The following is a 14,992-nucleotide window of genomic DNA, read 5'->3' as shown; positions in this document are numbered from 1 at the left end:
AAAGAAATTTATTATGATTTTATAGTGTTTTTTATTGCTTTATAACTGGCTCGAAAGACGTTGTCCTTTCAGCATTTTTTTTTTTCAATTTTTTTTTTACGTTTATATTCTACGCAATTAAAACAGGAGCAAGGCAGTGTGCTTGGCCGTCAATTTTTACAAAATATTAAAACAAGAAACCTTAAGGCTCAAAAAACTCTAATTACCATAATGTTGATCAATTAGATCATTTAAACAAAAGAGCTGACCTACGAACCTTATTTTACAATATTCTCAAATTAATATTTACACAGCAAAAAAAGTAATTAAAATTGAGGAAATACAACCATCATACAGAGAAAACGAAAATGTTAAACCAAGATGTCAAACCACAGCCATGGAAACCTATTTTGAAAAATTCCAAAATGAAAACACGAACAATTTCTTATTTTTTATCTTTATTGCAGTTTATTTAGTTCTTTTTTTCTAATAATAAAAAAATTCATCAAGAAATGTTCCAATTAATTTATAGAATAGCCTTTTGTCTCAAGACTGTCCAAACTTCACACATCGAACGAATCTTCATACACTCACACTCGCCCACACGTTTAGGTTTTATTTTGGGATGAGTGCACTCCGAGTAGCTTGGATAAGGACTTCGAACAATCTGGCAGTTGGCTGGCTCTCGAACTAATTTACACCTAATATCCGAACGAACACCACGACATCCTGGAAGTTTGATCTTGACACAGTTCTTATTTTGTTTTAAATCCTTTTGTCTCGAACAGGGTGCCAATTCTAACTTGCTTGTGTCCATGCATTTTGCAGTGTCTGGTCTTTCCTTTCTTGCTCTGCGCTCAAGAGGAGGATACTGATCCTTAGGGAATTCACATGTTATAACTGGCTTGACAAGACGTGCCGGGCACTCAATCCAAGTCTGTTGATATTCACGCTTTGCTTTATCGGAAGGCTTGTAATACAAGGCATCAAAACCAATTTGAGGACATGTAGCAGCAGAAGGTTCACATTTTGGATTTTCCCACATAGATTTGAATTCTTCCTTTTTGGGGGCCTTTCGTGGTGGCATTTCATGTTTATTGTCATCACAGGAAGTATTCATAATTTTTCCTTTTGGACATTTTGTTTTATCTTCAAAACATCCGCTTGCATAACGATTGCTAGCTATAAAATTCTTGACTAGATTTTTTAGCAAAAATACACGATTGCAATTTGGAGTTGAATTTATGATTAATTGATTCATTTTAATTTAGAATTTTGTAGATATTATTTTTTTTTTGCAAAAATATAAAAATTTTAAATTTTTTTTTAAGCCAACCTTTTAGTTGGAAAATTTAAGCCTGAATGAAAATAATTTAACAGGAAACTGAAGTCGAATATGATTTTTTTATTTTTTTTTTTAGATTTAAAATTTTTTTGTCGCAAGGTAAAATATAGTAAAGTAGCTACAAGGACAAAAATAATGTTGGTTTTCTCTTGTTAGGTGTATGGTAAGTAATTTTTAAACAAATTGGTATTACTTTCTTTGCTGTATGAATATTCATTTGAGAATATTGTTAAATAAAGTTTTTAAGTCAGCTCTTTTGTTTAAATGAAGAAATTTACTATTTTGTACACAAAACAATATAATTTAACTCTGTTTATGGTTTATAATCTGTCCTTGAGATTGAGATTAATTCAAGTCATTTTATTACATCGATCGATTTGAACTATACCCCTTGCACAAAAATACACAACAACGGAATTGAACCTTGTATTCCAGTTGTTATAAATAACAATAAAAAGCCATATTTAGAGTTGATTAATTCGATTCATTTGTGTGCATTTAGCTTGCAGTAACCGATAAATATGACTCAATAACCTCATTCAATTCAAAATTGGATCTAGATATCAATCCACTTTTTCTCAAATGCAATGTCATTCTAAATCAAACATAATGACGTACTTGTTTTTATGTGATATGTGCCAGGCTATAAAAATATATAAATGCAATCAATTTTTTGATAAAACATAAAAAAATAAAATATTAATATTACAACCAATAAATCTGATGAAGAACATAATTTGTTTCTATTTTTTTTTTTTTAAGTTGACCGATTTCAACGGAAATATAAAAATTGTTATATACCTACCTACAATTAGTCAAATAATTTTTGAAGTACATAATAACGTCTTGGTATTTCTTAGTTTGCTAATTTACCGTTTGCTTAGATTGAGACACATAGAACCTATTTTGACGAACTTCAACGTTTCAAACGTGTTTACGTTCTTTCTTCGACTCTAAAAATTGGAAAAAGAATCTAAAAAAAATCCCATAAATACAAAAATCTAATTCTTACAGTACGCTATCTATTTAATTTTAAGAAATTTTTTAAAATTTTCGGTTTTGGTTTTGGATGATTTTTTTTATATTTTCAAATTTCGAAGATTTAAAACGTCTTTTTCAAGACTTTGAATCTAGAATTTTGAAATATTTGAATTTAACTTTTACCCTGTAGTGGGTTCCGGGCGAAAAATTAGTCACGTCCCAAAAACCTCTCCTATTTTGAACTATTTTGCAGGTAATTCGTGGTAACACAAGCAGCTCTTTTCTCACTCAAGTTTTGGTGAAGAGCAAGAAACCAACTAAGCGAAAAATGCTAATTCCCTTTGGATGAAACTCGTAATAGCTTTTAAATTCCGAGTGAACAAAAATATTTCGGGTGGAAAAATTTCCATGTGAAACTCCCAATAGCGCTGATTCCTTTTTTTATAAACTTAAACATTGGAAGATGTTTTTATAAAAACCGTTTGAAGAACTGTGAGCAAGTAAGATGCCATTATTTAAGATGACACTGTGCCATGATACATCTTTTTTTCATTTCAGTATAATCGGTTCTATCCGTCGGAGCGGAAATGTGTACGATTTTTTACAAATCCTAGAGTTTTTACTTATTGGAAGCACACTTCGAAGCATGATTCGTATGAAATCGGAATATATTTCGCTCCAACGGATACCTCAATAGGGCCGAAAAAAATTTTAAAACTACATTTAACTGTCTCTGTCCCGTTTTAAAAGAATTTCGAGCTCATTATTTTGGAGTTCAGTCATTGGATTTAGAGGAAACCCTTAAAATCCTAAATGGATCTTGTGGCTGGAATGTACTTTATAATTTCACTGAAATAGCACTGAAAAATGTATACAATATGTTAAGATATTTAAGATATCACTCTGGTAGACGGCTTCGGCCAAACCAAAAGACAAAAATCAGCCCTATTCTATTATTCACAAAGAACAAAGACTTAAATGTAATGCACTTGCAATCATTTTTTAAAATCAAATATGAAATACATCCTGGTTACGTACTTTCGTACACCCACATATTTACAACGAAACGTGAGCTTCTATAACAAATTCCTTTTATAATCTAAGCTAAGAAATACCTGTGATTTTAGACTTCCACTGTATAGAACAGCTGCAACACAAAACAACCCGCTATATAAAGGTATTCAACTTTTTAATAGCCTTTCTATTAACTTAGAAAACTGAACGAAACTTAAATAAATTTACTTGACGTTCACGAGAACGTCGACTGTAAAAATAAAATGCACTACTGGTTCACACTAACTTGCTTTTGCAGTTCAAACTTAAAAGTACCTTTATATAACCCACCACTTAAGAGGTACGGAAAGAGTCGACGTCAGTGATTTAAAAAAAAACGTAAATACCATATTTACGTATTGTTTGAGAAAAACTAAAACCGCAGTTTTTTTTTTTCATTTTTTATGGCAACATTACGCACATATCGAGCCCTTCCCGCCAAATTATCGTATTTATGGCTGAATTCGTATCTTTTCTTTCCATACAAAAAGTTATGGTGCAAAAGCAGTGATGCGTCTATGAATTGCAATACGACATGGAGTTCCCTAAACCGTTTGACTGAGTCGAATGTTTGACTATAATATGGCCCTTCAACAAAAGCAAGCACGTGATAACCTCTTGCTATTGACAATCACATCTTCAGTTCCAAGTTCCAATTGCAAAACTATTCACAAACCAACTTAAAATATAGAATCTTACAAAAGAAATACAGAAGTAAAAGTAATTTTTTTTTTTTTGTTTCTTATATTTTCATGTAAAATACATCATTTCTTAAAAAAAAAGTAGTTCTTTAATGAGTCTTAGCGGCCAATCGCTTGTCACGCTCCTCAGAAATGCTCAATTTCACACCCTTGCCCTTTGGCAGCGAAACGTATGGCTTGTTGCCCTTGCCAATGATGAAAACGTTTGTCAATCTGGTGGCAAACACATGACCCTGTGTATCCTTAACGTGGACAATATCGAAAGAACCTGGATGTCTTTCACGGTTGACGACTGTGCCGACACGTCCCAAATTTCTACCTCCAGTAATCATGCACAAGTTTCCTAAAAAAGAAGAAAAATATAAAAAATTAATAAAAAAAAAAGATTCGAGGGGTAAAAATAATCATGAAAAAATTTAAGAAATCTGTAATGAACGTAAAAAAATGTTACTGATTCTGCCACAAAACTCAAGACATTCAAAGCTGAAACACAATCACGCTTTAGGGCGTCGCTTCGTTGCGTTACGTTGAGAAATCCTCAAAGCGCGCTTCTGTCACTTTGACTTTGAACAGCTGATTGCAACATAAAATCTGCTGTCAAATAAAAAAAAACACAGTCACTCACAAAATTATTGGGCCAAGTCTTTATCTTGATTTAATTGTGGAAAAATGAAAAAGGATATTAATGTGTTTAAAAAATTCATAGAAATTTGTTTATTCTTTAATCCTATAGTTATAAAAACAAAACCAATCAAAATATATTGTTTTTAACAATAAAACTCAGTCTAAAACATCATTAAATTTTTTTTGTTTTTAATACGTAAATTGTTTTCATTTAAAATATCTCGATGTCGTTTTTTTGTGCAAAATCTATATAGAGAAATTAAAAAACACACATAGTTTTGCAATAATTTTTTTTTTTTTATTCACATTTGGCGCAATAATAATGTGGGTGACTGTAACTATGTCTGTTAAATGTCAGAAAGCGAGCAAAAGTTCAGTCTGGTTGAACTTTTGCTCGCTTTCTTACGTTTCCTTACGTTTGTCAAAAAAAGCGTACGTAAGAAAAGCGTCATTGTGTGAGGATACACAGATTTCCTATAGTTGAACTTTTCGCAGTTGTCAAAATCGACGGCAAAGCGTGATTGTGTTTCAGCTTTCAGAGACCGTCGAAACAAAAATTTTAATCTAGCTTGATTTTGGGCCACAAAACGATGGAAGACATTACTGCGGTTTAATTGACAAGCTGAGAATTCAAATAGAATTTAAATTGTAATAAACGTAAAATGTTACTGATTCTGTCACAAAAATTCCTTTTGAACCACATCATAAGAGAATTACATTGAATATGGTCTTCGACGACCCAAATTTAAACACTTTAAAAATCTACTTACCGGAATCAAACTTGATGTAGTCAGTGACTTTGCCGTTGGCAATGTCAACTTGAACGGTGTCGTTGGCCTTGATCAATGGATCAGGGTAACGGATGGTCCTGCCGTCGTGTGTGACCAAGAAAGGAACTCCCTTGGAGCCGAGTTGGGTCTTGCGAACCTTGCACAGCTTGTACTGTAAAAGAAAAAATAAAATCAAATTAAAAAAGATGCCACAAAAAATAGTCACAAAATAGTCGCATCTTGGCGGGGTAGTTTTGTTATTGAACGTAAATGTTACTGGTTTTGCCACAAAAATCAAAACAACCAGTGACCGTCGAAACAAAGTTTAGTCTGGGCTTACTTTTGAACCATGTCATTACTTCGGTTTCATTAATGGTCTTCGAAAAGCCTAAAATCTTGAAATAGGGTGTTTTCATAAACGTCTGTCTAATTTAGGCCTGCGTTAGACGTGTTCATAAATTCAGATCTGCGATCGTACTAACTTACTCTCGAAGAAATTAATTTGGCTCTTGATTGGGAAGAAGAAAACAAAAATATGTTTCTTTTTTATACTTTCCAAAAATTTGGATTTTAATGACAGAAAACTTCTAAATCGTGTTTTTGCATGTGATGAGTTTAAATTGAAATTTTTGGTATAAGAGTGGCTCTAAAAAATGTTATCTTTTACAGTTTCTAGTGGAATTCCAAAAAAAATCAACGTGGATAATATTTAGACCAAATTATCCAGGAAAATAAAAAATTGCCATTAGGGTGGTTAAAATTTTTTTTTTTTAGTTTATTGAAAAGAAAATTGATTTTTACTATACAGAGAAAGTTTTATAAAACATATTTTTTGAAATATAATTTAAAATCGGGTATTTTCGCATAAGAGCACTAAGAAAAATGCTATTTTGCATTTACTCTTGGAATTCAACCAAAATCGATTTAATTAGTTTAATATGAATTTAATATTACTATAATAAAAAACGCACTTAAAAAACTTTCTGTGCAGTAAAACTAATTTTTTTCAACACCCTAACTAAAAATGTTTTTTCCCATCGATAATTTGTTTCAAACGTGAACCACGCGGTTTTTTTTATTCCACTATTAAAAGTGAAGAAAGTATGTATGCATTTTTTTTTTGCGCCACCCTAATGTATCATGGTTTACAAATGTTCTGTTTTAAAAACAATATGTAGGTATTTCTGTGAAATGAAAAAAGAAATATTTTTTGCTCAACCCACTCATTTCGGGACAGTGATATTAAAATCGTATCACATTTTTAAGCATTTTGTCAAGCTTTAATGTGCAATAGTATTAAATTAATATCAATTTTCTATGTAGGTTGAAACCAATGTCCTCAAGAAAAAAAAATGTTTGTGGTATTAATTTAATACCATTGCACATTAAGGCCGTGTGCGAATTGCGTTGATTAAATTTTGACGTTTGTTTAAATAAAGGGATCACATTTACTTTTTTGCTGTGCGAATTGGTTTAAAAAATGTGTTAAATGGGACTTTTTTTTGGCACTACTTTGATTAAAATTCCATCTAGATAAAACAAAATTACCCTCAAAAATGGTTTTTCTTATATTTAATTAATTAATTTTTATAACAAAACCCATCTGAAATTATATAAAGTTAAATATTCTAGTATTAATATGTTAGAAACTCTCAATTTCACATACTTTTTTATTTTTATCGATAATTTTCAACTTCATTAAGATCAAAAAGACATTTTTTATTCAGCCTTCGAACACTTTTCACCAGCTGCCAACAAAATATAAAAAATAAAAAACAAACCAATTCGTACATTTTCAAGATGAATAATAATTTGAGGAAGTACCTACTTTGTATTAATACTTTTACATTTCTTAAAAAATCAACGCATTATAATAAAATTAATTTCAAATCTATCTTGATCTTTCTATATTGAGAAACGTCAAATTTTAACCACTAATGTCAAATTTTACCCTGCTCAAATTTTAACCAACATTTTAACGCAATTCGCACACGGACTAAGGCTTGAAAAAATGCAAAAAAAAAAAAGGTGGTACGGTTTACTTACCACTGCCCAGGGGCCACATTCTCTAAAAAAAACGAAACGAAAACGATCATTCGTTTTTGAAAAACGAAAGAAAATGTGCGACAGATTCAGAACAAATTCTTTCGTTTTTCAGGTTACATGAAGCAAACCGTTCGCACACACGAAAACGTTTGTTCGTTTACGCGATACAGAGTTTCACGTGGAAATTTTTCCGCCCGAAATACATATTTCGTTCGCCACAAAAATTTAAGTGAGAAAAGAGATGTCGACTAACATAATTCAGCCCTATTGTGAGTTTCACGTGAAAAAGATTCCAACCGGAAAAATTGAATTTCACTTTTCCCCTATTGTGAGTTCCGGGCGAAAAGTTGTTCATGTTTGGACATCTCCCTTTATTTTCAACATTTTTTTTCTTTTCTTAAATTTTGGTGCCGAACAAGAAACTAATTTAGCGGAAAAAATGAAAATTCCCTTCGGGCGAAACTCATGATAGCTTTTAAAATTCCGGACAGAAAACATTCAATAGACGATATTTAACTTTAAAGGAAAAGGTAATTATTAAAAAATATATATTTTTAGATGACAGTTTCCTCAAGTCAGTAAAAATTCATTGTGAGTTTGATTGAAAAAAAAGAAAATATTTTGACAAGTCAAGATTTTACTCTACTCAATTGAATGCTTAAGTTGAGAAAAATCTTAACATGAGTAACGACTATGACTTTCGCCCTAAATCGCTTACCGCAATGTGAATACAAAAATTAAAAAAAAAAAAAATCAATAAATATTTGGAGTTTTCTGGCTTATTTGAAGACCTAGGCTAAAATAAATAAATGAGAATAAATAAGAGACAATGCCCTTACTCCAAATATGCAAAAAAAAAACTGTATGTAGTAAATGTAGCTGATGTAGTTGATGTAGCTTGTCGAGAAACAGGCCCCAGGATGATTGAACTCGGGCGACCAACTAACTACTACATTTTTTAACCGATCAGGCTAAAATTTATGTAGCTTAACAATACTATTCCCCAGTGAAGTACGTAGGATTTTTTTTTTTTTGAAATATTAAAATATGATTTTAGGGTGCTTTTTCACCAAATTCTGGGGGTACATTCTATAAAAAACGAAACGAAAACGATCGTTCGTTTTTGAAAAACGAAAGAAAATTTGCGACAGATACAGAACAAATTCTTTCGTTTTTCAAGTTGTATGAATCAAACCTTTCGCACACACGAAAACGTTTGTTCGTTTTCGCCATACAGAATCTCACCCCTGTTTTTGCAATAAATTAATTGTTTCAAACTAATGCCATTTCTTTAAAAATCAATCAATCAAAAAAAATCCTTCTTCACCAGGGAAAAGTATTTCACCCGATCGGTTGAAAAATGAAGAGTAAGTCGCCCGATGAAGTTTTCAATCATCCTGGACTACGCCGTCATTTTATCATTAAAAAATTTCATATTAGCCTATTCTGTTACTTATTGATATACTTAATTAAACTATACAAACTCCAAAAAGAAAATAATGTTTCTCCTTTGTTTTATATTCTAATGAAAATGACACTCGATTTCGTGCCTACAAGGTGTTATTACCCCTTAATGCAACAAAGCAGAAAGACGATTGTACTAACGCAGATTTCCAACGTTTATGAACATTCCCATATTCGCATATTGGCGGGAGTAATTTTGTAATTGAACGTAAATGTTACTGGTTTTGTCACAAAAAATCAAGACAACCAGTGACCGTCGAAACAAAGCTTATTCTTGGCTTACTTTTGAACCATGTCATTACTTCGGTTTCATTAATGGTCTTCGAAAAGCCTAAAATTGTTTTTTGTTTCAGAAAATACACACTCACCTTAGCTTCCTCGGCGGAGATACGGTGAATGGTGAAACGTCCCTTGACATCATAGACCAAACGGAAGTATTCGCCAGTCTTTTCAATGGTGATGACATCTACAAAAACAAAGATCAATTAGATTGGTTGTTCCATAAGACAATTCAAGACAAAAACTTACCCATGAATCCAGCTGGGAAAGTTGGGTCGGTACGAACTTTGCCGTCAACCTTAATCAAACGCTGCATAACAATTTTGGTAACTTCAGAGCCGGTAAGGGCGTACTTTAGACGATTTCTCAAGAAGATCATCAAGGGCAGGGATTCCCTAAGTTTGTGTGGGCCAGTTGATGGACGAGGAGCAAAAACTCCTCCCAATTTGTCCAACATCCATGCCTTTGGTGCTGCTAAACGCTTCAAATGTTTTTTGGGTCCTCGCGCCTATTATAAAATAAATAGTTTAAGTAATTTGCACTTATTTGCACTTTCATTCATAAAACATTTATTCGTTTTCATCTCTTTTTTTATTGAATTGGGGCCCGGCACACACAAAACAAAAATGTCTTTTTTTTGCAGTCAAATAAACACTTTATTAAAGAAATATATCCATTCAACGAAACATTATAATCTTGACTTTGATTTAGTTTATAATTGAATTAAATAAATTAACGATAATAACACGATGAAAACGAATTTTTTACACAAAATTGAGAAACTACTCACCATCTTGCAAGAGAATTAAAAAAGGAAAGGAAGATGGCCGGATGTTGTAGTGTGGAAAGAATTTTGACAGTTCGGGAAAATCAGTTCAGTGGGTGCATTTTCGGAACTCTTTTAATAGAGGCGAGCGCCGTCTAGCGGTGAATTGACACTTGGCATCACGGCACCTAGTGGATAGCGACGGAACCCCGAAAGTTATATAGATTATTTTCGGATTTGCCGCTCAATGTAATTTCCATAAGAAAAAAATAAAAAAGACCTCGAAAAACATTTATTTTACGAATTAATTTTATATGTACGAGTATCAATTTTATGATTGCAAAATGATAATAATATGTGTTTATATCTAAATCAGGTTTAAAATATATCAAAAAGTATAATAATACCTGTGTAATTTGTATTTAAAAAGTGCAAGCGAATCGCCTGAAAACAACAAAAAATACTATAAAAAATATAAAAATTATTAAATTATTCTTTTATTTGTTTCACTTTTTCACAAATAATAGTAGGTAAGCATTTTTTTTTATTTTCAACAATCTTGAAAGAAAATTAAACCAAAATAGTTTCTATATTTTTTGTAGTATTTGTTGTTGTTTTCCTGCGATTTGCTTCTCTTTTTGGAGACAAATTAAATAGGAATTATTATTCTTTTTGATATATTTTAAACCTGATTTAGATATAAACACATATTATTATCATTTTACAATCATAAAATTGATACTCGTTCATATAAAATTAATTCGTAAAATAAATGTCTTTCGAGGTCTTTTTTGTTTTTTTCTTATGGAAACTACATTGAACTGCAAATCGAAAAAAAAATCTATATCATTTTCGGGTTGTCGCTACAAGTGGTAGATGGCGTGGAAAGCTATTTCCCAAGTCACAATTGGCGATTGGAGGATATACTACTAGCGCCGTAGTGGTCAAAAATTGTAACCAAATATACAGGACGGAAGGAACTAGCGCCACCTAGCCTTCACAAATTGGAAACAGTTTTGTTTACGTCAAGCTGTCAGGCCATTTTTTTTTTCTTGTAAACAAACACTCATCCTTCGCATTTCAAAAAAAAATTTCTTTTAGGGTTTATTGTTTTGTAAGAATTCATATGTAATACAATTAAATACATAAAAAGGAATATAAATATAAAATGCTTGAAAAAGTAGTTCATACAATTTAAACAAGTATGTAGTGTGGTGTTTACATAAATGTAATTTTTATTAAGTTTATTCGTTCAGTCGGTCGTTGTCGTCCGGAGTCGTTTGTGTCGGTCGCGTCTCGATTAAATTTTGGTGTGGTGTATAAGTACACGAGTTTTCTCGAAAAACACCATTGCTGTTGGCATAGTTTTTTTTTTACAAATCAGAAATAATGGCTGATGGTAATAAGCCGTAATTCAAACAACGCATCAATATTAGAAACAGACATTGAGAGCTTTTTGAAAATATGCATTCCGATAAGTCTGACAATGATGCAGGAGGCAATGGACCAGCTTCTTGTGGAGGATGAGATGGAGCAGGAGGTGATAATCTGTTAATCACAAGTCAGGAGAACCAAACCAGATTCCACAACCAGATTCCGCTGGAGCAGGTATGAGGTGAGTTTCGCTTTTAACTTTAATCGTTAACATATTCCCTTTAAAATTATTTTTTTCTATCAAGATAGTGCTAAACCACAGTACACATAATAAGGTAATATATTCCGAACGTTGTCAAAATTTGTTTGTCAAAAATGGGCACCAATCTGTCAGGTCGGCCTATAATTTTTATATTTCAATCGCAGTAAACAGGAAATTTGTTTTTGTTTTAATTTATAAAATGTCATTTAAAAATATTATAAATTGAAAAATAACAAATTTTCTTCCTGTTTCATCGCGGAAAATGGTAAATAATTGTTTAAAAATTTGTGGTGTGCGTGGTTTATCGGTTTTTGTGCGTTTTTCGTCGGTATTTTAAACAATTAAGAATTCGGTAGCTGACATTGGTCGCCAAAGTGTCATGTTTTGACAATCTGGCGACCAATGTCAGTTCGGAATATATTACCTTTTTATGTGACTGTGGTGCTAAACAACATCAACAGCAACAAAAAGTTCTTGTGCAAGACATCGAACAGATTCAACAGTTCTTGGGGAGTGTTGGAGTATTGCAGACCAGCGATGGCCTTAGATGGAGCGACACTTCAAATGATTGGAGACAACAATCAAATGGTGACTGTAAAACAAAGACGGAGATCATGTTCTTGGTGACCTCGGTGTTCAAATTACCATGTCCGTTTCATATACCTACTACTGATGAACAGCCCGTTGATTCAATGGAATGGATATTGAAGGTACCGTCTTTGCAACGACAGCTGTTGGTGAAACAGCGTTAGAAGTCATCTGATTTGACAAATTCATACTGTTTTGATATCTAAAATTTAAAAAGTAGCGATTTTTTTTCATTGGAATTCGTTGTAGATCGAACTTTTGGTTCTTTTTAATTCTACATAGATTAGAGGAAAACTTTCAAATTGTATAGTTTAAGTTCTTTATTGTTACGGTGATTCAGTTTTTAATTATTTAAATATACATAAAATTCATTGTGAATACATTTAATTTGATTTTTATTTGAACTGATTTTTGAGTAAATTTATTGAATAATTATAAGAATTTAAATTGTGTTTTTTTTGCATACAAAATGTCTATAAATTATGTAGGCGATAAAAATATTCGAGCTCTGAATATCAGCTCGGGTAACCTTATGCTGGTGTTTCTTGAATTTGGACTCGATATGTTGTTGAATAAGTTTCTAGAGAAAAATAATTGAAACTGATTAGAAGAATTTTCATTAAATAACAAAAACTACAATAAAAACCTGATCATATTCCAACTGAGACATGCGAGAAAACTTCACTGGCGTCAGTTATATTAGTCGTTATATTTGAAAGTGGTATAAGTCACATTTTGCTTCCTTTAGCCTGGTACGCTGCTCGCGCTAAATTTTAGCTCCCATACAAATTATCGAAAATTTTTAGTCGAGATAAAATGGATCCCATACAAGTTATCGATAACTTGTATGGGAATTTTACCTCGGCTAAAATTTAGCGCGAGCAGCGTACCAGGCTTTTCCAAAAAAATTTCAATTTATTGAATCAAAAACAACTATTTAGCGGAATTTAATGTTCAAATATAAAAACGAATAATTAGCCCATCTACGGGATACAGTGGCAGATTTGATGCAACACTGATTTGATGCAACACCATTGGGTTTAAATGGCTATCTACCTGAGAAGATGTTTCACAGAGAACAACTTTTAAATTTATTTGATTGTCATTTGCGTTTCCAGTTGCTTGCGGAGCCAGCTTCAGGAACTTTTTTTTCAAAAATGTGTAAATGAGTGACCCAGTCTCTTCATCTCCAAAATCAGTAAAGAAACACCAATGGATTTAATTTGGTCAACTTCGTTCGAACGCACTCGATGCCAACATTCTGCTATGCAGATCAAGAACATCTGTTTGCAAGCCGAAGAAACGGGGTGGTTCTACTCAGTCAATTCTCAGATAATTCCTCTGCTGATCCTGTTGCTGGTAATGCAACTGCTGTTGTGGACGAGATCCATGGGATTGGTTTTATTGTTGAGTAGAATGAAATGTTGATCCTGCTTCTGTTCTTGTTCTGGTCTGTTGTTGTTTTTGTGGTTTGCCGACACCCGTTGGTACCTATATTTTTTTGATTGTTGTCCTTTTTGGTGTTCAACTTTTTTTTGTTCTTTTGGTGATTGTTTTCTGCCAAGCGACCTACACAAAGACTTCGAGGGTGTCAAACACAACATGGACGACGATCGACGACGGTAACAAGGACAATCTTCAGAATATACTTTCTTTCACATTTATGTAAATAATACGACACTACTTAGGTACATTTGATTTGTTTGAACACCTTTTTCTTAATTTTGTATATTTATGTTACTTTTTATGTATGTAAATTTTTTAAATTAAATTTTGCACAATAAAATCGCGAACGAAAAACGAAACCAATGAGATGCGAAAGAAAAATGTTTTGTTTACAAAAAAATGTCAGATGACTTGACAGCTGGGACGTGTGTTGTCATTTCCCACAGCAAGGTGGCGCTGGTTCCTTCCGTCCTGTTTATTTAGTTGCAAATGTTGACCACCGGTAGCGCATTTCAACTTTTCCAATCCCCAATAGAAATGAAGAAGAATTTTTATTGTTTTAAGGTGAGAACAAAATGAATTCAAGGCAAAGATAATAGTTAAGGGGTTAACTGCATCGGACACTTTTTGCAAAAATACGTATGTATAACATATTTTTGGGTTCAATATTTTTTTTTTTGTGTAGTTTTTGGGGAGATTTCTTACCCTTTTAAAAAAAGACGATTTTTATATTTTTGTCTTTTTGGACAAAAACATAAAATCTGTCAAAAAAGTTGGCTAAAGTACCTGAAAACACTTTTGGAACAAAATATTCTGATACTTTTTTAACGTCAAAAAAAATAAAAAAAAAAACAAAACCAATTGAGAAATAAATAAAAAAACGAAAACGGGTGAACACAAAATACAAAAATTTGTATTATTATTAATATGGATTCACTGCTTGCTTCACAAGTATGTACTAGACTTTAAGGTAACTACAATGACCACTTTTTGCAAAAAGTGGGAAATTTACAAGTAAATCTTTATAGAGCAATTTGTTTGTAAAAAAAAAAAAGTATGCAGATTGTTTTTTAGACCAAAAAATAAGATTTTTGCATCATTCGTTTTAATTTTTTAGTCTGAAAAGCTATACAAAAATGAGTTTGAAAATTTTCACTTTTGTATTTTTTCACTTTTTGGGTTGATATAGTTAATAGTCTGTTTTCACTACAGCAAATGAGGTCAGTTCATATTTCAAATTTAATTATTTTTCTATACATTTTGACATTCGAAATCAGAAAATTAGCAAAATTAGCTAATTTTTGGGCTGTATTT

At 32.0% G+C, this 14,992-nt stretch overlaps 2 protein-coding genes across 2 annotated transcripts; both read right to left on the bottom strand.

The window, feature by feature from the left end:
• Positions 1-420: 420 nt before the first annotated feature.
• LOC129910637 (uncharacterized) lies at positions 421-1,341 on the bottom strand. The gene has a single exon (XM_055988082.1). The coding sequence runs from the start codon at positions 1,238-1,240 to the stop codon at positions 506-508; it is 735 nt and encodes a 244-aa protein (XP_055844057.1). The 5' UTR covers positions 1,241-1,341; the 3' UTR covers positions 421-505.
• A 2,791-nt stretch (positions 1,342-4,132) lies between these two features.
• LOC129908441 (40S ribosomal protein S4) lies at positions 4,133-10,160 on the bottom strand. Its single transcript, XM_055984906.1, has 5 exons — positions 10,033-10,160; positions 9,492-9,750; positions 9,332-9,429; positions 5,454-5,625; positions 4,133-4,402 (listed from the first exon to the last, which is right to left on the bottom strand). Exons 1-5 carry the CDS (start codon positions 10,033-10,035, stop codon positions 4,149-4,151), a joined length of 786 nt encoding a protein of 261 aa, XP_055840881.1. The 5' UTR covers positions 10,036-10,160; the 3' UTR covers positions 4,133-4,148.
• Positions 10,161-14,992: the final 4,832 nt, after the last annotated feature.

This window comes from Episyrphus balteatus, chromosome 2 (genome assembly GCF_945859705.1).
Source record: "Episyrphus balteatus chromosome 2, idEpiBalt1.1, whole genome shotgun sequence".
In the NCBI taxonomy this organism is placed as follows: Eukaryota; Metazoa; Arthropoda; class Insecta; order Diptera; family Syrphidae; genus Episyrphus; species Episyrphus balteatus.
This window is presented reverse-complemented; position numbering and strand designations above follow the sequence as displayed.

Excerpts from the sequence above, each read along its gene's own strand:
- LOC129910637 (XM_055988082.1), bottom strand. The coding sequence starts at position 1,240 with ATGAATCAATTAATCATAAATTCAACTCCAAATTGCAATCGTGTATTT.
- LOC129908441 (XM_055984906.1), bottom strand. Across the intron at positions 5,626-9,331 it reads TCTCCGCCGAGGAAGCTAAG|TACAAGCTGTGCAAGGTTCG; the intron begins GTGAGTGTGTAT and ends TTTCTTTTACAG. Across the intron at positions 4,403-5,453 it reads CTACATCAAGTTTGATTCCG|GAAACTTGTGCATGATTACT; the intron begins GTAAGTAGATTT and ends CTTCTTTTTTAG.